At 35.8% G+C, this 27,078-nt stretch overlaps 1 protein-coding gene across 10 annotated transcripts in view; it reads left to right on the forward strand.

Moving 5' to 3' along the window:
- EPHA6 (EPH receptor A6) overlaps positions 1-27,078 on the forward strand; it is an 831,631-nt gene that overhangs the window by 359,499 nt on the left and 445,054 nt on the right. For all 10 annotated transcript variants that reach the window (XR_012378040.1, XM_073892326.1, XM_073892340.1 and 7 more), the window contains exon 4: positions 25,575-25,730. Coding sequence is in view for 9 of the 10 variants with exons in the window: in XM_073892326.1 (XP_073748427.1) it covers positions 25,575-25,730 (156 nt within the window). In the remaining variant the exon portion in view is untranslated. The remainder of the gene's footprint in view (positions 1-25,574; positions 25,731-27,078) is intronic.

Here is a 27,078-nt window from a genome sequence, read left to right on the forward strand (position 1 = left end):
TTTCTCTACCTTGTTTTCTGTCCACATCATTTTAAAAATGATTTTTTTTTTCATAATAGCACTTTTTCCTCTTCTCACCACCACCAGCCTTGATGTTAAATATTTCTTCTCAGGATCAATTCCTTGGTCTCCTACTCGGTCTCCTCCCTTCTTACCTCAGAATTCTTTAATAGATTTGGTATGCTGTCAACAGATTCCAGTTTAAATTAAACTTGTGTTTCTTTGTTCAAACACTTCTGTGTTCTTTAATGTAAATATGAAATTCTTTAAGCTATTTTATAAATCTCCTGATCACCATCCCCCATTAATTACTTTATATCTCCTTTTCCTCTGTCAACTCTTTATTTCATCCAAGCTGGTTTCCTCTCTGTGTTTAGGAACTTGTGATACTCATTTTCATCGTCACATTTTTTTTCTCATTCTTTTTCCCATTTTACCTTTCCATAGAAAAGGACCAGTTAAAATGCCACATCTCTAGGCTGATTCTATCTACTGCACTCCTTATTAACATGTTTCTTCTTGAAACTCTAGGCATTTATTATCCCTACCATTCATGAGGTATTTAATCATATAGTGTCTAATATTTTCATATAACTTGAGGTGTGTACTCATTACCTCTTCTCTGCATCTTACACAATCTCTACCCATGACTTCTCTATTATATGCTGAGTGAATAGTAACTGCAGTCAATTATGCATTTACCAAAGTTGTTCCACTTGAGAATAATCAAAGGTGATTGTACTTGAAAATGCAGTATCAGCTAAATGGTTTTTGCAATAGCACTGTTATTTTTATATTAATTTTCCTGTTTGTAAAGGTGCAAAAAAGGAAAATTACACATGCTTTCAAATTAAAATATGCAGTCAAACATGGAAGCTGAATATATTTGTCAATACAGCAATTTGAAGCAAAAGTTCTAAAATTGCAGGCTTCAAAGTAAAAGCATGTATTACAATTTGGGATTAATTTTCTAAATTGTCAATGTTGAATATAATATTTCTTTGATAACAGACATAGTAAAATTTTATGTTAATTCCTGGTATCTTTTGCAAGTGTTCCTGCCTCCTCAAAGCTGTATCAGAATATTTATAATTTAGTAATATTTGCTGCATATTTAAAAACTGGTTTTGTAAGTCAAAGAATATCAAAGACCACAAATTGTTTTGGTTATTCATTTAGCAAATATTTATTAAGCACCTAATGTATACTAACCAATGTAGTAAGAAAATGAGATTTTTAACACAAAGTTAGTTTCTCCTCACAAGTGCTCACACACTGGTGTTGAGGTGGCCCTAGAATCAAAACACTGCAAAAACAAATACCTGCTTTAATGGAGACCCGTGTAATATGCACTTGCAACAGACATGAGAGACAAATTGGTTTATGTTGATAATGAATTTTTTTTGGTTGAATACCAATTACCTAGGTGTCTAGAGTATGTCCCAATTTAAGGAAATCTGATATGCAAATGTATAAAATAGATTAGTTAGAGAGTTTGGAGCTGCATAAGGGAAAGTCTGCTAAGAATTACTCTACCGTGTTTAAAATATTACTCATGTGGGGAGGAGGAAAAGATGGCAGAGGAGTGGGGACCCTATTCCAACTGGTCTCCGGAATTAAACTGGATATCTACCAGACCACTCTGAACACCCACGAAATCAGCCTGAGATGTAAGAAGATAGATCTGGATCTCTACAAACAGAATATCACAGGCGGTTGGTTTCAAGGTATGAAGCAGGGAGCCATGATTCTGCAGGCAGATATTGGAGGATAAATGGCAGGGGGAGGGTGCCAAGCCATCGGGATCCTACACTGCTGGTGAGCAATAGCCTCCCGCGCTGGGGACTGGGCACAGACTCTCAGACCAGTAGTGATGGGGAAAGGACTTCAGGGCAGCCCCCAGGACTGAAACCTGGAGCTGCGGGGCCACGCATGTGAACTGGTGGTGGATGGTGGTTTTAGAAGCACAAAGGGCAGAGACATGCTTCGACCTGGTGGTGAGGACTGGGAGCCCTACTGAGGGGCACACAACCCAGGACGCTGCAGTTCATAGCAGCACAGACAGAAACAAAGATAGTGTGACCTGGAGAGCTCACTGAAGAACAGATTGTGATCTCTCTGCTCTGAGGCAGAGGGTTGGAAATTATCTCTTCTTCTCTGACTCTCGGAAGAGATGTGGAAAGCCACCAGGGAAAGCCACCAGAGAACAAAAGCCCCCCAAAACTGGTTTCCACTGAGCCCATCCCCCACCACAAGGGGCAGGGCAGCTCTGCCCAAACAGGGTTGCCTGAGTAACAGCGCAGCAGGTCCCTCCCCACAGAAGACAGGCTGGGAAAACAAGAGGCCAATAACCCTAAGGTCCCTATAAAACACGTGCATCTTGCTTGGGTTGTGGTCAATAATTTGGACTCCGTACATTCCCTCAACCACCCCTCAACAGAATGACTAGGAGGAGGAACCCCCAAAATAGGAAAGACTCAGAGACTGTGACTTCTGCCACAGACTTACAAGTGGATACAGATATAACCAAGATGTCGGAAATGGAATTCAGGGTAGCAATTGTGAAGATAATAGCTAGAATGGAGAAATCAATTAATGGCAACGTAGAGTCTCTAAGGGCAGAAATGAAAGCTGAACTGGCAGAACTTAAAAATGTTATCAGTGAGATCCAATTTAATATAGATAATCTAACAGCTAGGGTAAGCGAGGCAGAAGAATGGATTAGTGATCTAGAAGACCAATTGATAGAAAAGATGGGAAAAGTGGAGGCCAGGGGGGAAAACAACTAAAAATCCATGAAAATAGAATCAGAGAAATAAGTGACACCATGAAATGTTCCAATGTCAGAATTATTGGGATCCCTGAGGGGCTGGAGAGAGAAAGAGAGGACTAGAAGATGTATTTGAGCAAATCGTAGCTGAAAACTTCCCTAATCTGGGTAATGAAACAAACATTCATGTCCTAGAGGCAGAGAGGACCTCTCCCAAGATTAAGGAAAATAGGCCAATGCCCTGGTATGTAATAGTAAAATTCACAAATCTTAGAACCAAGGAAACCATCTTAAGGGCAGTTAGGGGGAAGAGATTCCTTACATACAGAGGGAGGAATATCAGAATAATGTCAGACTTATCCACAGAGACCTGGAAAGCCAGAAAGGGATGGCAAGACATATTCAGGGTACAAAACAAGAAGAACATGCAGCCAAGAATACTTTATCCAGCAAGGCTTTCATTTAGAATGGATGGAGAGATGCAGAGCTTCCAAGAATGGCAGAAATTGAAAGAATATGTGACCACTAAGCCGGCCCTGCAAGAAATATTAAGGGGGGTGCTATAAAAGGAGAAAAATCCCAAAAGTGATATAGAACAGAAATTTACAGAGGCAATCTATAGAAACAAGGTCTTCACAGGCAACATGATGACAATATATTCATATCTTTCAATAATCACTCTCAATGTGAATGGCCTAAATGCTCCCATAAAATGGCACAGGGTTGCAGATTAGATAAAAAGACAGGACCCATCCATATGCTGTCTCCAAGAGACTCATTTTGAACCTAAAGATACATCCAGACTGCAAGTGAAGGGATGGAGATCCATCTTCCATGCCAACGGAACTCAAAAGAAAGCTGAGGTAGCAATTCTTATATCAGCAAATTAGATTTTAAGCTAAAGACTGTAGTTTGAGACCCAGAAGGACACTATATTATTCTTAAAGGGTCTATCCAACAAAGACGATCTAACAATTGTAAATATCTATGCCCCCAACATGGGAGCAGCCATCTACATAGCCAACTGTTAACCAAAATAGTCATATTGATAATAATATATTAATTGTAGGAGACCTCCATACTCCACTCTCAGCAATAGACACATCATCTAAGGAGAAAATCAACAAAGAAACAAGAGCTTTGAATGACACACTGGACCAGATGGACCTCATAGATGTATACAGAACATTCCACACTAAAACAACAGAATACTCATTCTTCTCGAGCACAGACAGAACTTTCTCCAGAATAGACCCACATACTGGGTCACAGATCAAGTCTCAACTGATACCAAAAGATTGAGATTATTCCCTGCATATTCTCTGACCATAATGCTTTAAAACTGGAACTCAATCACAAGAAAAAATTTGGAAGAAATTGAAACACTTGGAAGCTAAAGACCACTCTGCTCAAGAATGTTTGGGTCAACCAGGAAATCAAAAAAGAATTTAAACAATTCATGGAAACCAGGGAGAATGAAAACACATTGGTCTAAAACCTACAGGATATTGCAAAGGCAGTCCTAAGGGGGAAATATATAGCCATTCAAGCCTCACTCAAAAAAATAGAAAAATCCCGAATTCACCAACCAACTTTACACCTTAAAGAACCAGAGAAAAAGCAACAAACGATGCCTAAGGCACACATTAGAAGAGAAATAATTAAGATTAGGGCAGAGATCAATGAATTAGAAATCAGAAATACAGCAGATCAGATCAATGAAACTAGAAGCTGGTTCTTTGAAAGAATTAATAAGATCAATAAACCACTGGCCAGACTTATCTAAAAGAAAAGAGAAAGGGCCCAAATTAAGAAAATTATGAATGAAAGGGGAGAGATCACTATTAACACCAAGGAAATAGAAACAATTATTAGAAATTATTATCAACTATATGCCAATAAATTTAGCAATCTGGAAGAAATGAATGCTTTCCTGGAAACCTACAAACTACCAAGAACCAAACAGGAAGAAATTGACAACCTGAATAGGCCAATAACCAGTAAGGAGATTGAAGCAGTGATAAAAACCTCCCAAAAAACAAGAGTCCAGGGCCTGATGGATTCCCTGGGGAATTCTACCAAACATTCAAAGAAGAAATTATACCTATTCTTCTGAAGCTGTTTCAAAAAATAGAAACAAAAGGAAAGCTTCTAGAGTCATTCTATGAGGCCAGCATTACTTTAATCCCCAAACCAGGCAAAGACCCCATCGAAGAGGAGAATTTCAGACCGATATCCCTGATGAATATGGATTCCAAAATTCTCAACAAAATCCTGGCTAATAGGACCCAACAATACGTTAAAAGGATCATCCACCACGACCAAGTGGGATTTATCCCCGGGATGCAGGGGTGGTTCAACATTCGCAAATCAATCAATGTGATAGAACACATTAATAAGAGGAGAGAGAAGAACCATATGGCCCTCCCAATTGATGAAGAAAAAGCATTTGACAAAATACGGCATCCTTTCCTGGTTAAAACTCTTCAGAGTATAGGGATAAAGGGAACATTCCTCAAGTTCATAAAATCTATCTGTGAAAAACCCACAGCAAATATCATACTCAATGGGGAGAAGATGAGAGCCTTTCCCTTAAGATCAGGTACACATTAAGGATGCCCACTCTTGCTACCATTGTTCAACATGATACTAGAAGTCCTGGCAACAGCAATCAGACAACAAAAAGAAATAAAAGATATTGAAATTGGCAAAGAAGAAGTCAAACTCTCTCTCTTTGCAGATGACATGATACTTTATGTGGAAAATCCAAAAGACTCCACCCCCAAATTACTAGAACTCATACAGCAATTCAGTAATGTGGCAAGATACAAAATCAATGCACAGAAATCAGTTACTTTCTTATACAGTAACAAAGCAACTGTAGAAAGAGAAATTAGAGAATTGATTCCATTTACAATAGCACCAAAAACTATAAGATACCTCGGAATAAACCTAACCAAAGAGGTAAAGGGTCTATACTCTAGGAACTACAGAACACTCATGAAAGAAATTGAAGAAGACATAAAAAGATGGAAAAACTTTCCATGCTCATGGATCGGAAGTATAAACATTGTTAAAATGTCTATGCTACCCAGAGCAATCTATACATTCAGCACCATCCCGATCAAAGTTCTCATGACATTTTTCAAAGTGCTGGAACAAACAATCCTAAAATTTTTGTGGAATCAGAAAAGACTCCGAATCGCCAAGGAAATGTTGAAAAAGAAAAACAAAGCTGGGGGCATCATGTTGGCCGGATTTCAAGTTATATTACAAAGCAGTGATCACCAAGACACCATGGTACTAGCACAAAAACGGACATATAGACCAGTGGAACAGAATAGAGAGCCCAGATATGGACCCTCAACTCTATGGTCAAATAATCTTCAACAAAGCAGGAAAATATATGCAATGGAAAAAAGACAGTCTCTTCAATAAATGGTGCTGGGAAAACTGGACAGCTATATACAGAAGAATGAAACTTGACCATTCTCTAACACCATACATAAAGAAAAACTCAAAATGGATGAAAGACCTCAGTGTGAGACAGGAATCCATCAAAATCCTAGAGGAGAACATAGGCAGTAACCTGATATCGGCCACAGCAACTTCTTTCAAGATACATCTCCAAAGGCTAGTGAAACGAAAGCAAAAATGAACTTTTGGGACTTCATCAAGATAAAAAGCTTCTGCATAGCAAAGGAAACAGTCAACAAAACAAAGAGGCAACCCACAGAATGGGAGAAGATATTTGCAAATGACACTACAGATAAAGGGCTGATATCCAAGATCTATAAAGAACTTCTCAAACTCAACACCCAAAAAAACAAATAATCAAGTCAAAAAATGGGCAGAAGACATGAACAGTTTTCAAAAGAAGACATATAAATGGCTAATAGACACATCAAAAAATGTTCATCATCATTAGCCATTAAGGAAATTCAAATCAAAACCACATTGAGATACCACCTTACACCAGTTAGAATGGCAAAAATTGACAAGACAGGAAACAACAACTGTTGGAGAGGTTGTGGAGAAAGGGGAACCCTCTTACACTGTTGGTGGGAATGCAAGTTGGTACAGCCACTTTGAAAAACAGTGTGGAGTTTCCCCAAGATGTTAAAAATAGAGCTACCCTATGACCCAGCGATTGCACTACTGGGTATTTACCCCAAAGACACAGATGTAGTGTAAAGAAGGGCCATGTGCACCCCAATGTTCATAGCAGCAATGTCCGCAATAGCCAAACTGTGGAAAGAGCCGAGATGCCCTTCAACAGATGAATGGATAAAGAATATGTGGTCCATATATACAATGGAATATTACTCAGCCGTCAGAAAGGATGAATATCCAACTTTTACATCAACGTGGATGGGACTGGAGGAGATTATGCTAAGTGAAGTAAGTCAAGCAGAGAAAGTCAATTATCATATGGTTTCACTTCTTTGTGGAACATAAGGAATAGCAGGGAGGACATTAGGGGAAGGAAGGGAAAATGAAGGGGAGGAAATCGGAGGGAGAGATGAACCGTGAGAGACTATGGGCTCCAGGAAACAAATGAGGGTTTTGGGGGGTGATGGGTTAGCCCAGTGATGGGTATTAAGGAGGGCACGTACTGCATGGAACACTGGGTGTTATACGAAAACAATGAAGCATGGATCACTACATCAAAAACTAATGATGTATTGTATGGTGACTAACAAAACATAATAAAATAAAATATTTTTTTTAAAAAAATAAAATACAATGAAAAAAATAAAAAATAAAAGTTCATGAAATGGTATAACTGGTTTTTCAGAAACGCTCCTGTTTGTTGTGAAAAAAGCACAAGCTTACAGATGATCTGCCTGGGTGTAAAACAGTCATTGGGAAATTCAGGCTCAGGCCAATGGCACTAATATATGGAATGGCTCTACCTGTAGGAACTAGATATGAACCAAATTAAGAGACCATATTTTGGTCAGAAACATCACATCTGTACAACCTGCACATCATAGTCTCTGCTGATTACACAGCTATATACAGCTATTGTAAGCAATGAATCAGAGGTTCTGAATCTTGAGGGTCTGCTGTTGCTGCATGCAGCATCCTTGAATGTGCCTTTGTGATCCATGAGAATCTGTTATACCTAACCCAGGATGGATCAGTATGTTGTCTACCCGTAATGGATTGATGCTGTTCCAGTTTACTTCATTGGTATTTACAGAACATTCCAGTGAAATGTAAACCAAGGTTTCAAACCTGTTTTAAAATGGTAACAGAGGGATGCCTGGGTCGGGCAGTTGGTTAAGCATCTGACTCTTGGTTTTGGCTCAGGTCGTAATCTCATGGTTATGATCTCACAGTTGTGAGATTGAGCCCTGCGTTGGGCTCTGTGCTCAGTGTGGGGTCTACTTAAGATTCTCTCTCCCCCTCTTCCTCTGCCCCATCCCACCATGCTCTCTCTCTAAAATAAATAAGTCTTATGGTAATAGAAATGTGATAAAGCAACTACTACTTAGTAACATCATTAGTTATTATTCAACATACAAACATTAATTGTGATACTGAATACAAAGTAAAACTCAAAGTATAAGTATGAAATTCAAGCACTAGGGGTTTACTATAGAGGGATACTTATGGTGTAAATGCATTGCAAACACCCATTCCCATTTCAACTAATGATATGAATAATCATTTTGAGCATCTACAGAAAATAGGAACAGATATTATCTGAATATTTACAATGGAAAAGATGGATTCAATGAAAAAGCTTAAAATTTTAAATAATATTGTATTTTTTCTTTATAGTTTTTAAGAAAAGAAAATGGTGAACATTTTGAATATCTACTCTGCCAAGCATTATTCTATACTATCTCAAATAATTTTGACCAATAAGTATATTAATTATGTATAAAGTTAACCCATACAGCTGATATTTGAGCTTCTGCTATGTCTGCAATATTGTCCCAGTACAATAGCATATATAAAAACCTTACCTTTAAGTAATTTACAATGCAGTTCTTAAATGAAATAAATAACAGGTGCCAAAATGTGGAATGCAGATGATAATTGCAATGGTAGGTTACTTAGGAAGAGAAAATATGTGTAAGTATTGCCAGGAATATCTTCATATATCTAACATATTTATATATACATATGCGTGTGTGTGTGTGCGTGTTTGTGTATATACACGTACATTCACATAATGACAAGGTATTGTCCCAAAAATTTTTAGGCAAAAGAATCAGAGACCTTGTTTGAAATCCTGGATTGCTCATATAACCTTGAGCAACTGTTAAAGCCTTCATCTCCTTATTTGTAAAATGAAAATGTTAATACCTACATCATTGGATTTTTGTAAGACTTAAATAATGTTTGTAAAATACCAATTTGTTGTGGACAATAAATTGTGATTATTATATCAATTATCAATATGCTTGGTAACTCCATAAAAAGAAAATGTGTGCTTTTCTTGTTAGTAAAAATTTTATAGTGTATAATTCAGTAATTTTTTACGTAGTTTTCTGCACTATTCAGCTACAGAAATGCCACAAATACATGACAGCGGGACATTCACAATTGTCAGACTGAAGAATGGATTATAAGTTTGTTGCTAAACCAGCAGAAGATATGGTTGTCAAACTTTACTGAAGTGTCAAGAGTACTTGAGACTTAGAGCAGTGATGAGTGAGTTTGCTCACAATGTTCAAATCATGCATGCATGCAAGCCATTTTATGATGCCATTCTTTAATTCTAGGTTGAAAGATAAAATGTCTTGCTTATTTTTTTCCATAAAATGAGGCTGTCACAAAAGCATTTTTTATGAAATAAAAGTTGTGAAATACATTTTTATTTCTAATGGCCTGAATAAATATATACTTGTTTTGCTTCTTAGGAAAAAGATGTGTCTAAGAAGACATAAAACCATTAGTTAGAACTGTATCTGTCAATTAAATCCTACAGAAGAGTATTTTTTATTACAACATTTATTTATAATCCAAACGCCATCACCAGTTATCCTTTGAAAGCTGTGGTTCACTCCTTCACTGCTCTGGATTACAGAATAGGTGTGTTCCAGATATAATGAGTAACCAGTATACTCTATGATGAGAACTCAGATTACAGATTAGAAAGGATTTGGGTCTTAAATTTGGCTCTCCTACCATATGACCTTAAGCAAGTCTTCCAGTTACTCGGCGTTTCATAAGAAAACACCCCCAAAATTTAATGCCTTAAAATACAACTATCATTTATTTTGCTTATAAATGTGGAATTTTGACAAAGTTCAGCAAAGACAGCTCATCTCTACCTCATGCAGCATCAGCTGAGGTGGCAATACAGGGGCCTGGAGAATCTACCTTCCAGGTAGCTCACTCACCTGGCTGACAAGAGGGTGCTGATTGTCAGCTGGGAGCTCAGCCAGCGCCTGGGCCAAGGGCCTCAGTTCTCCACCTGGGCCTCTCCATGGCTGCTGAGCCTTCCTCCTGGCAGGGTGGCTAGTTTCTAAACATAAGCATTCCAAAAGGACCAGCTCTCTAACCTTTGATGACCTAGCCTAGGAAGTCATACAGATCTCTGTAGTCATAAGCACACCCAGATTCAGGAGATGGGGAACATGGACCTGAACTCCTTATGGAAAGAGTGTCCATGAGACATTGTCAGAAGGGCAGAGAGTGGGAGATATTGTTCAGGCCGTTTTTGGAAAACACAATCTGCCATAGCACATTACTTAATATCACTTAACTTCAGTTTCCTCCTCTAAGTAATAATAGGCTAGACACTCTTCTGATCACTTTACACATAGTGATTCATTAAATTCTCACAACATTCTCTGAGTTTGATGCTATCATTTATCCCCATTTTCCAGAGAAGGAAAATAATGCATGGAAAAATAACAGATAAATGCCTGGAATGACAGAATTGGTAAAATACAGGAACAGAACTCAGAGCCAAGCAGTCTAGTTCCAAAGGCCACATTCTTTATTATCCTTTGGTTTTTAAAAGAATAACTAAAAAATTGTATATGAAGTATTTTGCACAAATATCCAGCTCATTCTGAATGCTCAATAGCTATAAAGGATCCTGTTGTAGCTATTATTACTACTATATCTTACAGTTAATCACTGGGTGTTTTCTCTTTGGGATGGTTTTTCTTATTAAAGTAAATTTAGGCTGGCTTAAGGAGTATATAAGAAAGGATTATTGAAGAGAAAGTTAGAAACTGTCATTACAGTCAGGTGTCTAGAAAAAATAGTGAAATAAGAATAAGAATCTGATTAGGGAAAAAAAGTTAAATGGCATCTTATTTCAAAGTATCTGAAAATATGGTGATAGATGCAATAAATACATTTTTTAAAAGTAGTGCTAAATATGAATGAAGTAGTATTAATAATGAAGGCTTAAGTTTAAGACTAAAATATACCTGAGGGTAACAAATTAATTAAAAATCACATTAGAAGATGAATGTTAGAACACTGAAAAGATGATCTGTTATTTATAGGGGAAAAATGGTTAACTTTTAATATTGTGCCAGTATTATTACCAGATTGCTTTCAAAATGATAAGTGGTAATAAAAATAAAAATGGTGTCTAATCATAAAAACTGCTGATATAAACCTTTTGGTTTCTATACCTCCACTACCTTACTGTCACATTAGAAACATCTTTAGAATTTTAAATTTGCATGTCACAAACCTCAGACTACTAAAGTGTTTCTGACTTCACTTTCCAAGTAATGCCCTTTCCTTGACAATTATCCACCTCTTGAAGGAATGTGCTTTTTTCACATCATCTTTAACATATAAATTATAAGTCTATGAATGAGATAAATGGTGGAAGATAAAACTAAGATCTAACATATCCACTTTGTGCTTGTTAATTGCAATTTATGTGGATTTCTGTATATATCCCTATTTTATAAGTTACTATGTCACATAGTAAAAAAAAAAAAAAATAGTATTTAGTTTCTAGGTTCTTCTTTACCTAACCAAAAGCTCAAAATCTCACTATTAGTCTGATCCCAAGTAGTGGTCTTTTGGTTCAGTCCTCAAAGTCTTTGGTATGTTAAATGAATGAAATCCATGTATATGCAGTTTGGAAGTAAACCTGGGAGTTCATAAACAAGCCTATGGGATTGATTTCTCAAGCTCCTCTCTCTCCATGTTCTTGCCAGTACTCTCTGGTTCACCATGGCTCCTCTCTAAGGTCTCTTGGCTGGAATGCTGGCTGAATCTTTATTTACTCCACTCTGCTGTGCACTTCATCAACTGGGTATGCATCCAGGGCCAAGTGAGGCAAGGACAGCGAGAAGAATGCAGTTGGTGGGAACCGCAGCTTGAGTGAATGGAGGAGAAGTTTTCCCTTCTTAAGAATTCTGGCTCCTGTGTGCTTTCATTACTGGCCACTACCAGCCCCACCATTACCACATGATTCCTTGAGGGACAGGCAAGAGAGAAGGGAGAAAAGAAAGAGAAGCAAAGGAGGAAGGGATTTTCACATTCTCTCCTGAGCATTATGAGTTCTGTTTCTCACTCCCAAAATGAAGATGAGCAGGCTCGTCCTAGAGCTCTGTCTGTGATCTGGTGTCCACTTCTAGGTGTTCGGTCCATTCAGTCCAGGTTCCAAGTATTGGGGGAGGCAGGAGGGAGGGAAGGGAGAGAAGGATGGTCAACTCATCACCAAATCAGTAGTACTGCATATTTTGATCTTCTCCAATATACCTGCTTCTGCTTACTTTTCAGAGTCCTTAAATATTCTGCTGGGTGTGGTGTGCTAAGATGGTTTTTCTATTTGTTTATTCAAAAGAAAGTCCACTTTAAACATTTCTTTGGGGCGCCTGGGTGGCTCAGATGGTTAAGCGTCTGCCTTCGGCTCAGGTCATGATCCCAGGGTCCTGGGATCGAGTCCCGCATTGGGCTCCCAGCTCCTTGGGAGCCTGCTTCTCCCTCTGCTTCTCTCTCTCTGTCTCTGTCTCTCTGTCTCTCATGAATAAATAAATAAAATTTTTAAAAAAAATAAAAAAATAAACATTTCTTTGATTGAAGAAATCAGGATTAGTAACAGGACAATTTTACATACATTGTCTTATCAGGACTTATAGTAGTCTCTTGCAAGGAAAGTTAGGTTGAATATTTTGAAGCACAGCATACAAGTTTAATAGACTTACATTTGATCTTGCAATTTTCCTTGGGTTGTTAGTAATAGATTATTCTGAAGAAACAAAATATTCATGGTTATTTACCCTTACATTTAGGTTTTTCTTTTCTTTTTATGTTTTAATTCCCTAATATTCCCTGCCTTCTCTGCATACATGGCAGCAAAACTTAATTTTCGTGATTGCAGAACAGCATCTGAGAAAGCAGTGATGATATTACCTATCCCAATTTCTTAAATTCATGAATTTTAATGTTTTGAGAAATGATGCAGATCACATATTTTACTGGTAAGTCATTCAGTTTTATCTAAACTTATTGACTATTGAACACCGATGAAGGAAAGCAGTCAATTTTATTAATATCAGTTTCTGTCACATAAGATGCAATTCAGTATTTCATCAAATGGTAAGAACTGCATGATATGCCAACTAGGATTCCTTGTGGTCCTTTGTCTTAGAGTTCTCTGATAATACAGATAAACCCCCAAAATATTGCTAGCAATGTATGCCTAACCATTCCATTTTTTTAAATAAAGTATGTATATAACAGGTCCTTTGTTTTAGCAGAGACATTGTGTGTATGTGTGTGTGTGTGTCAAAGTACTTTCAAACCATATTTTGGTAATACCCAGAGACTTCAATTTTCTAAAGACAATGAATTTTCAAACATTTATAAAGGAAATTGCATTGGAAGGTATGTACTTCATTAACATTAGTGGTAATTCAGTATCTATACTGATATTGAATACGCTTTTTGTAAAAATTATTTTGACCTTATAATATGTATCACAATTCTTAATACTGTTATTTTATTTTTTTAAGATTTTATTTTTATTTGGGGGAGAGAGAGAGCAAGCGAGAGCTCAAGAGCAGGGGGAGGGAGAAGCAGACTCCCTGTTGACCAGGGAGCACGATGCAATCCAGGGATGGATATGGGCCTGGATGCGGGCTGGATATGGGGCTAAATGTGGGCTCAATGTGGGGTTCAATGCAGGTTTCAATGCGGGCTTGATCCCAGGACACTAGGATCATGACCTGAGCCGAAGGCAGCTGCTGAACCACACAGGTGCCCCTCTTCTTATTATTTTAAGCAAACATTTAAAGTTTCTCAAATTAGGAGCAGCAGAGCATCCAACTCTTGATCTCAAGGTCATGAGTTCAAGCTCCATGTTGGGTGTGGAGTCTACTTAAAAAAATAGAGTAAAAATAAATAATAATAAAGTTGCTCAAATTATAAACATATTTTTGAAGTAGAAAACTATGTTTAACTTGGATTATTTATTATATAATTTTATGAGAATACTTATATATTTTACATTTTATAGATTACAATCATCAAATTACACTGTATTTGTAGTAGCACTCTTGCTACTTTTATCAGTAGGTACATGGAAACATGAAAACAACTATTTAATAAATAATAGCTTGATTGTAATTTGATTATTTTCAACAAAATGTATTCCAATTATATAATAAGAAATTTAATAAAATGTAAACTTTTTTGTTAAGCATAGTTTTTTGAACATATCAGCTTACTTCCATTCCCTCAGGATACTTCACCAAAATAAGTAAGGGAATAAAGAAAGTCTACACTAACAAGGACAAAGTCGGGGGTGAAAGGAGTAGAAAATACTTCAGGTGAGAAAGATCAACATGTCAACAAAATTACAAAAATTAAAATCAAATAGAAAAGTGATAGCTCATTTAGCAATGGAATTTTATGAGTGTCTGCAGGGATAGAAGCTACTTTCACTTTGTGCTATTCTGTTGGGTATATACTCAGGAGTAGAATTGTTATGTCAGAAGATATGTCTGTGTTTATCTATAGTAAATACTGCCAAACAGTTCCACAAAGTGGTAGGACCAATTAAAACTTCTCCAGCAATGTATGAGAGCTCATATTGATGTATATCCTCACCAACACTTCGTATTGTGTGTCTTTTTCACTTTAGCCATTCTGGTAGGTGGCAGTTGTATTGCCCTGTACTTTGAAGTACGTTTTTAAAGTATGTCTTTGAGAAACTAAACAGGTGAACCTAGATAGGGGAAGGATGTTATAAAACAGTGAAATGTGAAATAGGGGCATCTGGATGGCTCAGTCGGTTAAAAGCATCTGCCTTTGGCTCAGGTCATGATCCCAGGGTCCTGGGATTGAGCCCCACATCGGCTCCCTGCTCATCGGGAAGCCTGCTTCTCCCTCTCCCTCTGCTGCTCCCCCTATCTTGTGCTCTCTCTCTCTCAAATAAATACAATTAAAAAAATAACAGTGAAATATGAAGACAATTAGAAAAATAAGAATTTAAGATGATTAAAACAGTCTGATTTTTACTTGCAGCCAAGATATAGTAACATCTGTTGCCTGAAAAAAAACCTAGAAAACACATGCAAAATATATGAAAAAAAATCATTTTAAGACAAAACATCAGATAATGAAAGACAGTGATCCCTGCTAGATGGTAAATAAAGGAGGAGAGCCCTACAACTGTTCCCACTTAGTGCCTTGAGAGAGTTTCCAGGCCATGGTGTAGGGAGGAGGGACCCTGAGAGAAACCAGCAGACTCCTTCTGTGGATTGAGAAGATAGATCTAAGAGTCCATGTAGACCCAGACAGCCAGGTATCACAAAACAGTATGAAAGAGGAGAGGGCTTCTCTGACAGAGAACTCCAGAGAGCTGTAGAAGTTCTCCAGGAGTATTCACCTGAGACTGCTCATGAGCAAATAAATCAACAAAGGAGATTTAAATAAGATCATAAAAAGGATGCAATTATTTAAAAAAAAGGGGGGGGGCAGGAAATGGAAGAAAATGGAGCAAAGAACAGATGGGACAAATGGGAACAAAACAGCAAGATAGACTTAAAACTAACCATTTCAGTAACCACATTAAATGTAAATAGACTAAACATCCCAATTAAAAGAAAGAAGTTGTCAGATTGGATTTTTTTAAAAAAAGTGCAAGACCCAGGTATGTTCTACCTGCAGGAAATGTACTTTATTTTTAATTTATTTTTTTTTTAGAGAGGGAGGAAGGGAAGGGCAGAGAGAGACTCTCATCAGGCTCCATGCTGACCAAGAAGCCAAATATGGGGCTCAGTCTCATTACCCTGATGAGATCATGACCCGAGCTGAAATCAAGAGTCAGATGCTCTACTGACTGAGCCACCCAGGCGCCCTGGAAATGTACTTTAAATATAAAAATTCAGGGGCACCTGGCTGACTCAGTCAGTAGAGCATCTGACTCTTGATCTCAAGGTTGTAAGTTTGAGTCCCATGTTGGGTATAGAGATTTCTTAAAAATAAAATCTTTAAGAAAAATTAAAAATAAATATAAAAATCCAAATAGATGAAAATAAAGGGACACAAGGAGACTTTTGGGGTTGATGGATACATTCATTATCTTGATTGGGGTTAAATATTCATAGTTGTACACATATGCCAAAACTTAACCAATTGTATACTTTACGTGCAGTTTTTTCATGCCAATTACACCTCATTAAAGCTGTTAAAAAATAGTATTGTATGTGTGGAGAATGGGAAGAAGTCTAAAATTTATGCAGCACAGTGGGAAGTAAGTTTCAAAAAATAGGTGTGAGCTCAATTGTGAAGCAATTTAAATGCTAAACTGAGTTTGGACTTTGTGCTACAGACCAGGTGTTAGCAAACATTTTCTGTAAAGGGCCAGACAGTATACATTTTAGGCTTTGCAGACCAAGAGTCAAAATCAATGTCACCATGTACCTGTGTAATCATTTAAAAATCCAAAGGCTATTCTTAGCTCACAAACTGTACAAAAACCAGGCGGTGGGCCAGATTTGGCCAAAGTGCAATAGTTTGCCAACTCTTACACTAGACAATAGACAGTAGCTCGCTCATCTCTACCATTTAGAAATATAACTGGCAGTGGCTATGATGTAGATTTGAGCAGGGAGAAGGCAAAGGCAAGCAAATGAGATGAATGCAATAAGTACAAGAAATGGCGGATTTACATAATAAGGTTATAGTATTATGGATGGAAACTAAAAAATAGAATCATTATAGATCTTCTTTATCCATTCATCTGTTGATAAGTACTTAGGATGTTTCTGTATCTTGGCTATTGTGAATAATGCTGCAATAAACAAGAGTGCAGATATCTTTTTGATATCCTGCCTTCATTTCCTTTGGATAAATACTCAGAAGTGAGATTGCTGAGTCATATGGTAGTTCCATTAATCTTTTGAGGAACTATACTATTTTCTGTAGTGGCTTAAACAAGTTACCTTCCCATCAGCAATGCAGAACAGTTTCCTTTTGTCCACATCCTTGCCAACACTTATTTTCTGTCTCTTTGATAGTAGCCATTTTAACAAATATGAGGTAATATTATGGTTTTGGTGTGCATTTTTCTGAGGATTAGTGATGCTGAGCATCATTTCATGTGTCTGTTGGCCGTTTGGATGTCTTTTTTGGAAAAATGTCTATTTAGTTCCTATACCCATTTTTTATCCAAATACTTGTTTTGTTGTTGAGTTGGATTTTTATAAATTTTGAATATTAACATCTTATCAGATAGATGGCTTGCAAATATGTTCTCCCAGTCCATGGTTTTCCTTTTCATTTTGTTGATTGTTTCTTTTGCTGTGCAGAATCATTTAAGTTTAATGTAGTCCTACTTGTTGACATTTGCTTTTGTCAAAAAAGCAGTGGCTTCTGTTTTTATTGTCGTATCAAAAAAATCTTTGTCAAAACCAGTGTCAAGTAGCTTTTCCCTATGATTTCTTCTAGAAGTTTTATAGTTTCAGGTCTTATGTTTAAGTCTTTAATCTATTTCAAGTAATTTTTCTGAGGGGTGCAAGATAGGGACCAGTTTCATTCTTCTGCTTATGGCTCTCTAGTTTTCCCAGTAACATTTATGGAAAAGACTATCCTTTCCTTATTGCACATTCTTGGCTCCCTTGTCGAATATTAGTTGACCATATATGGAAGAGTTTATTTCTGGTCTCTCTGATATATGCCATTGGTCTGTGTGTCTGTCTATTCATATGCCAGTACCCTACTGCTTTCATGACTATGGCTTTCAGTATAGTTTGAAATCAGGGAGTGTGATGCTTCCAGCATTTTCTTTTTCAGAATTGCTTTGGCTATTCAGGTTTTTTTGTAGTTCCATACACATTTTAGGTTTTTTTTTCCTACTTCTGTGAAAAATGTCATTGGAATTTTAATAGGGATTGCATTGAATCTACAGATGGATTTGAGTCGTATGGACATTTTAACAATTAATTCTTCTGATGCATGAGCATACACATCGGATATTCATTTGTGTCTTCTTCAATTTCTTTCATCAAAGTTTATAATTTTCACTATACAGATCTTTTGCTTCTTGGTTGAATTTATTCCTATGTATTTTATTATTCTCTATGCTATTATGAATGGGATTGTTGTCTTTATTTCTTTTTTATGCATAAAATCAATATAAAATTGATAGAAAAATATGTGTAATAAAAGTGATAAATACAATTTTAATATTGCTAATAAACAGCTCTTAAAATTAATAGGAACAACAAACAAGGATATAAAAGAATGCATAAACGAGTATAACCAAATGACCAATAAAAATGTGCAGTATTACTGGCAATCAGGAAGTAACAATGATATTTAACTTCATATATTTTCAAAAAATAAAATATGATTTATATTTATTAAAGGGATTAGTGGGGTGCAAGTTTAGGATGCTCTTTTACATTGTTGTGAGTTTTTAGAAATGTTTAGGAACAAAACACAGAAATATATGTTAAGAAAATAAACATACCCTAATCCAGAGTTCCCACTCTTGGGAACTGAAATATAAACATTATCACAAGGATGTTTACTGCAGGACAGTTTAGAAAGGGGTTCCCTCAACTGGGGGATTGTTGATAGAAATACTATAGGCACATTATAAAGAATTAACTCATAACCATTGACCTGTAGATATTTTCATAATATAGTAGTAATTGAGAACAAAAATCTATATTATATAGATATTATCTCAATGTTGTAAAATTAACAATAATAAATTCTTGTGATCATATATATATTACATATATCTACCCATCAATATGTTGGCATTTTAGAGAAGTTATTTTTGAAGAGGAAAAATGGAAGAAAAGGTAGATGTAATCCAAATTTCTAAATATTTTAAAATAAATGTCCATACAGAGTATACGTGTTATGATCCATTTATGTATCATAAGTGTGTTTTTTTTTAATTTTATTTATTTACTTGAGAGAATGAAAGAGAGTACAAAGAGAGAGGGAAAAGCAGACTCCCCCCTAAGCAGGGAACCTGACGCAGGGTTCGATCCCAGGACCCTGAGATCATGACCTGGGCAGAATGCAGCCACTTAACCAACTGAGCCACCAAGGCACCCCTCATAAATGTCTTAATATAGAAATAAATAGGTACTTTAAAAAAAGAATCATTGTAGAAAATGAAAGTTTCAACTGAACATCTATGTTCAAATAGCTTTTTCTAAAAGAAACAAATTAGAAATCACTGCATCAGATGATCTTTAAATTTCATATTTTGTGTGGTATTGACATACATTGGAAAATATTCTTATCTTATGTGGGGTGGTTTGTTTTTGGAAATGAAGTTTACACTCCCTATAAATAGATAAAGAAGTAATAGAGAAGAAAAATAAAACAATTTAAACATTCTCAAGATGTAGGTACTAATATCCCAATTGTAACAGAAATACAAACAAAATCTAAAATCACTAACTGAATAGATATGTAGAATGATTATTACATTTAGAGTTCTAGTAATTTCATAGTAGACACTAGTGAATTATTTAGTCATTCACTCATTAAATTTTTAAGCATATGTAAAAATGAAATATATACTTGTAATACGCTAAGCATTATGGATATATGCCCGTGTCTGACTTGTGGCAGTTCCAAGAAATTGAGGTGATAAATGTGACAAGACAGTTATAATCTCATATGACTCAAACTAATAGAGAGGTATGTGTGGTATACCATTAATGTGTGCTACATAAAGAGTATGTAACTACCTAGAACAGTGGCTTTCTAACATTTTTAACAGCATAATCCTATGTTTTGAAATGAAATATTATACTAAACCTTAATATTAAAATAGGGTATTATGTTAACAATCTAAATGTGTTTTATAAGTTTAACATTTTAAGAGTTTTAAAGGAAATTTTGATGTGTACACACACATTTCAAATCAGAGATAAGGTTGAGAGTTGCAGTACCAACATCCAATTCATATTTATATTTTTTGTGGTAGGCAAAATATTCAAATTCAAAATCATGTAGATAACTTCAACTGGAAAGGTTTTGTTTTTTTTTTTCCTAGCAGCCAGCTCACCTTGAGATATTAGATTAGTTTTGAGTTGCAATTGAATCACTTTCAAAATCTTTATTCACTGTTTCCATCCCTAAGTTACAGTAATTTAGCAAGCCAAAGACAAAAACAAAACCTATAAATTTATAGTAAGATGAATTATGCTATGATCAGAATATACACTGAGTAGAAATGCATAACCTTCTGCAGGAACTTAATTAGCAGAGTACTAACACTCTGTCCAATTCAGTGAAAAAAAATATGTATTGAACACCTACTTTATGATAATCACTGTTACCAACCTGCCCTTGAGGAACTTACAGCCATTAAACAAGTGATCGCCAAGGTGTTGCTGAAAAAGTAACACAGAACATGTGGCCACCGCTGGTTAACCCTTGAACTGGACCCGGGCAGTTGGAGGCTCCTCAACCCCTTTCCTGTCCTTGGACTCTATGATCTGCCTACCATTCCCACAGTGGGAGCTGTTTTCAAGGACAGAGCCTTGAGAGAGTAAGGTGGTGTTGAGACCATCTGTAAAGTATACGTGACTCAACCCATTTAAGACCTTTATATAAACGTTTAGGATTCTGGAGGGCAGGTGCAGAGAGCTGTTTGTCTTTCAGCTGCCCAGAACGAGCTTCATATGTCATCTCCCTTGTTTATGAAACCTGCCACCTACCAATCTGGAGTGGCCTGCCTCTTTTTCTGTCTCCCCCTGCCTTCCATGCACAGCGCTAGTTTGCAAACCAACAGGTATTGTTGAGAAGTCAAAGGTGCTTAGAGAAACTAAACTAGTCTAGAAAGTCAGGAAGAAATGGGACCTAAAAGAGGACTAGGAGTTAGCAAGATGATTGGGTCATGGGGTGGGATGGAGAAAAGAGATTTTCAAAAGTAGAAAAGGTTCAAGCAGAAGAATGATAATGGTAGATTCATAGAAATTAAAGGAGACCTTTAGCAAGTCATTCATTCATTCACCGAATACCGAGGAAGGGCCAAATAATGCCTGGCGCTGGTCCAAGCCCTGGAGATACACCTCAGTAAACAAAAGAGACAAAAATCTCTGCCCTAACAGAGCATACATTTTAGGAGGAAATAGCCTTAAAAATTAAACATATCATGTGTCAGATGTTAGGTTCTTTGTAGACAGGAAAAAGTGTGGAGGGTAAATATAAAATACTGTGGTAGGATGTAGCAGGAGGTGCAGTTTTAAAAAGGGAATCAGGCTTCATTAATACAATAACATTGTTACAAAGACCTGATCTCAAGGAGGGAGCAAACCATACAGATAGGCGAGTAAGAGCAAGTGTTAAAGGCCCAGTAGCAGGAGCATGCTTTCATGAAAGATTCTGAGGGAGGCCAGTGTGGCTGGAGCAGAGTACGTGATGGAAAAAGAACTGATGAAAAGCAGAGTCACGGGAAATGGGTAGGGAGCAAAAGCATGGGATGCCTAGTAGACAGTTAATAGGGCAATGGCTTGACTAGGGGAAATGGAAAGCCACTGGACGCTCGAAGCCCAGTGATAATGTGATCTCATATAAGTTCTGAGGAGATCACTGCCTGCTGGGTTGAGAATAGACTGTAGAAAGGCAAAGCCTTAATCAAGGGAGTGTGTGTGAGAGGGAAGTAGCTTCCTGTGATGTGGTTGGAGCTGTAGACAGAGTCAAACCACAGGGAAACTTATAATCCAATCCGTTTTAAACTAACACAAAGATGGTGGGAAGTTTTTTCAACAGGAAGATATAATGAACAGATTTCTGTGTTCAACACTGCATGATCCAATGTGGTAGCTAATAGGCACATGAGGTGAGTAGGCACTTGAAATGTGGCTAGTTCAAATTGAGATATGCAGTGAATGTAAAATACATATCAAATTAGTACAAAATAGTACAAAAAAACCCAAATGTAAAATATTTCAAGAGCTAGCTTTTATGTTGAAATGATAATATTTTGGATATATTGTGTTAAATAAAATATATTATTAAAATTTCACCTCTTTAGTTTTTTTAATGTGGCTCCTACAAAATTTAAAATGACATATATATATAATTATATATATTATATATATATTGATTTTTAGTACTATTGGACAGAGCAGGTTTAGAAGATCCTTCTGTTTACAGAATTAAAGTAGACAAGATTGGGTGCTGAGACCATTTAGCAGCCTGGTCTCTAGAAGAGTTTGACTATCACTAAGCTATTCTAAGTATTTTAAGAGCTGCTTTAAGCACTCTACAATTCTAAAAGAAGGTGACAGATTAGCTGAAAACACTTCAGATAAGAAATTATTTAAATTTTTGGTTTTTAGTTACCACAGAAAATAAAGGTAACGGTGTTTTGCTGCACGAAATGAAGTTATTGGCAGACTACTTTATATGCTAAACAGTGTTTATGACTGAGATTTGAATGACTGATAACAGAAAGGAAACAAGGTTTACAGCTCTTGTTTATGTGTCTTACAGGTTTTGTATCTGCACATATAATAAACTTTAGTATAGTCCTATAGTGTTCACATTTCTATTTAATTTATTTCAGAATGGTCTTATTTCAGAAGGCCCTTATAATAATACTTAAATTATATTTAAAATAATATTGGAATATGCAGAATGCAAGCTCCCCATTTAAATTTGCACATTCTCTATAAACTATGTGGTTTATTAGATTTATAAATATTGTAGTAGATGAGATAAAGATATGATTAAATTTCTAGTTGGGTTCAACACTTAAAATTACTTGCCAAAGTATCACACATGTATTCTATGGAATATATTCAGTTATTTTAAACTTCATAATTAAGTAGAAAATAATTACTGACAAAATATATATAAGCTAGATTTATTAAATATTTTATAATACATTGTCTTGTAACTACTGTATCATAAGATTAAATTTAGCGATTACATATTTTTTAAAGAATACTTTATTTGTGAAAATGTTGGGGTTGAGTATATATTATTTACATACTCTGAATTTTGACAGACTTAAAGAACTATTTTGATGATACAGTGTCTTTATTGATTAGTCACATAGTACTAATTAATTTATCAACAAGTTAAAGAGACTGTGATTGATATTTATGGATCACCACTAATAGCTTCATTGATAGTGAATAACCAGGTTTTTAAAAGTAATTTTACTGTACAGAATTGATCATAACTTCTCTTGAATTACTACGTCATTTATATAAAGCATTATTATAAAAGCAAACATAAACTATAAAAAATAATCCAGTAATTACATATGTGCACACGCGCACGTGTGTGTGTGTGTGTGTGTGCACGTGTGCATGCACGCACGCCCCCCTCTTATGGTTTATGCCTCCTAGAGGGTGAGTCAGTGGTGCATAGTATACTACTGGTATCAGTAGAATTGCAGTCATTTAGATCTGTAGGAACATGCATTGAAATATGTACCTAGGGAAAGACAAATGGTTATTTTATTGGGACTCATTTAGGTAGGAGTTAAATTTACCTTTAAAAAAGGCATTTTTTTCTTTCTTTCTGAATATATAAGCAGAAGCCTTATCAAGAGATTATTGTCCATTATTGTTAATTATTGTGTATTTTTAAATAGAGCATTTTGTGAAAATGTATTATATTAGATTAAAAGAAGTAGTTTGTTAAGACATTTTTTAACATAATATATGTTACTGGAAAATTATTCTTCCTTTATTTTGTATATCAGTGTTAATTTAGAAAGTGGTCAGCAGTGGTTTCTTTGAGACCAGAAACAGCTACCCCTCCACATTCAGGACATTGGATGCATACTTAGCATAGGATCCTTTTTTCTAGGTCTTCCATTTCTGTGAAAAAGTACCCTATAAATGACAATATGGTTAAGCAAAAAGAAAATGTGGTCTAATAAAACATTTCATCACATAACTTTTATTATTTACATTTCATTTTCATGATTTTTTGGTGAAAATTTGGTTATTTGCTTACAGTTTTCATGGTTCTTGCCATATGTGTATAGCATGTATATCTTATTTACTTAATATTTTGTCTACCCACTTTTGAAATTAATTCAAAAATTTTAAATGAATGTATTTAAATATAATAAACAAAAAAATTGCTTGCCATAAAAAATAAAAATAAAATGAGAAAAGTAAAGTAAACTATAGGTAGATTCTTGCTAAAGTCTCTGAACCTAAAGCCAGCTTTCATTTTGTTTAAAAAAAAATTTTTCACCAATAGGACAGGTGTTAAGAAATACCAGCCCTCACATGACCTCACTGATATGAGGAATTCTTAATCTCAGGAAACAAACTGAGTGTTACTGGAGTGGTTGGGGGTGGGAGGGATGGGATGGCTGGGTGATAGACATTGGGGAGGGTATGTGCTACGGTGAGCGCTGTGAATTGTGCAAGACTTTGAATCACAGATCTGTACTTCTGAAACAAATAACGCAACATATTTTAAGAAAAAAGGAAAAGAAGAAGATAACAGGAGAGGAAGAAAAGGGGAGTATGTCAGAGGGGGAGACGAACCATGAGAGATGATGGACTCTGAAAAACTGAGGGTTCTAGAGGGTAGGGGGGTGGGGGGATGGGTTAGCCTGGTGATGGGTATTGAGGAGGGCACGTTTTGCATGGTGCACTGGGTGTTATGAACAAACAATGAATCATGGAACACTGCATCAAAAACTAATGATGTAATATATGGTGATTAACATAACAATAAAAAAATTAAAAAAAAAAAAAAAAAAAGAAATACCAGCCCTGGGTACCTGGGTGGCTCAGTTGGTTAAGCGACTGGCTTCAGTTCAGGTCATGATCCTGGAGTCCCAGGATCGAGTCCCACATCGGGCTCCTTGTTCAGCAGGGAGTCTGCTTCTCCCTCTGACCCTCCCCCCTCTCATGCTCTCTATCTCATTCTCTCTCTCAAATAAATAAATAAAATCTTAAAAAAAAAAAAAAAAAGAAATGCCAACCCCACACTGGGACTTTCTCCTTTAGTACTCAGAAGGATTGAGGGAAAAATGGAATGCAAATACATTTTACACAATGTAATTCAATGTTATTTAATGCTATCTCCTAGAACTACACAAAATCATTCCCCTTACTGCCAGTGAGCGGCATCCCCACACTCTGGTAATCAATTATTTTGTGTATGTGTATCAGGTACACTTTCCAAAATAGCAACCTGATCCTAAATATGATGTCACCATTATGTTACTGATTTTGAATAACTAATTTCATTATTAATATTAACATATATTGACTTTTCTGTATATGTGTAACACTGAACTCTTGAGATCAAAATGTGTGTCAATTAAAACATGTATGTGTACAAATAAAATAAGGCAAGCAATAATAACAATAAAAATATTTTCCTCTTTTTACAGCTTGCAGACCAGGATTCTATAAAGCATTTGCTGGGAACACAAAATGTTCTAAATGCCCTCCCCACAGTTTCACCTATATGGAAGCAACTTCTGTCTGTCAGTGTGAAAAGGGTTACTTCCGAGCTGAAAAAGACCCACCTTCCATGGCATGTACCAGTAAGTCTATACAATTTTGCATTTGGAAATCCTGTTTTCAACCCTTTGGTTTCTTTATTCTAAATTGTTTTAAAAACTAGACATACAAAATTCTGTGGCAACAGTGTATTTGTCTTTGTTAACAAGTGAAGAAAAAAGTTTCTCTTTCTCTCAGCATAGTTACTTTTCACCTGCTTGCAAAGGAAGTGCCTATTCCTCAAAATTCACATTGATCCAGGACATACAAATCCCAGCACTGGTGTGAGGCCCTGGAAATTTTTCCAAACCATAATCTGTCCTTAGGAAGTTAAAGCAGTTTAAGGCTACCTAAGAATTTATAAACAAAACTTGTTCTTTGCTTCACCCTTGTCCATTTTAAGGCACATCAATTTAGGAACATCAAGTTCAGTGTGTGGGGGAGTTTCCAGATGGAACTTAAAAAGTTATTATGCTATTATTGTTTTGCAGTAAAGTTCTAGTTTTCCTTGACATTTGTCTTTAAAGGAAAGTGTTTTGAGTTTTTCCACATTTCACCTTTCACTTTCCAATCTTTGGGTTGGAACCAATAGAATATTAAATTTAAATGTGAAGGTCATTTTAATGCATGCATTGAGAATTTTAAATTATTTGTACTCTTTTATTATAAAGTATTATGAAATATCTGTACATTTAAAAAGTAAAAGTGAATCTATTAATGCATTGCTAAGCTATGCAAAAGTAAAATGTCATCTCTTAGGTAGCTATAAAAGTCTTGTTAAATATGTAAATAAGATATTACAGTGAAAATTTGCCCTTCTGTTTGATGAATTAGTGCCGAACTATTGCTTATCTTATGTAATTCCATAAAGGCAAAAATAGATTGAGAATTATGTAATATTATATATTCCTTAGAGACAATGGTGGTGTCCCATTTCTTTTAACTTATGCAGTCTGTAGAATTATCTGCATTACTAGAGACTTTAATATAAAATATTTTTATAGAATACATTTAATAAAAAAGTAACACATTCATTAGTAGATGTAAGTTTTGTTTTCTGATTGTAAATGCTGAGTGACCATTTTCTTCAGAAAGTTGCAGCCTGGAAAATTACTACCTGACATTTTTTTTCATTGGGAACATATTTTAAGTTAATAAATAGAAAAAGGAAATTCTGAAATATAATTTCTCACCTAATTATGTAAAGAGTTTTTAACAGGAAGACCTTGCTGTTACTATATATATGTAATCCTTCTTGCATGGTTACTGTATATTATTATATTATATTGTGAACAGCATACTACAGCTTAGGTAAATGGTGGTATTTCAAATGGCTAGGAAAGTATTTCTCAAAACCTGTATCAGAAACTGAGTGGAACTTCCTAGGTAAGT

This window comes from Callorhinus ursinus, unplaced genomic scaffold (genome assembly GCF_003265705.2).
Source record: "Callorhinus ursinus isolate GAN/ISIS: 27379988/994484 unplaced genomic scaffold, GSC_fseal_2.0 scaffold1, whole genome shotgun sequence".
NCBI classification, from domain to species: domain Eukaryota; kingdom Metazoa; phylum Chordata; class Mammalia; order Carnivora; family Otariidae; genus Callorhinus; species Callorhinus ursinus.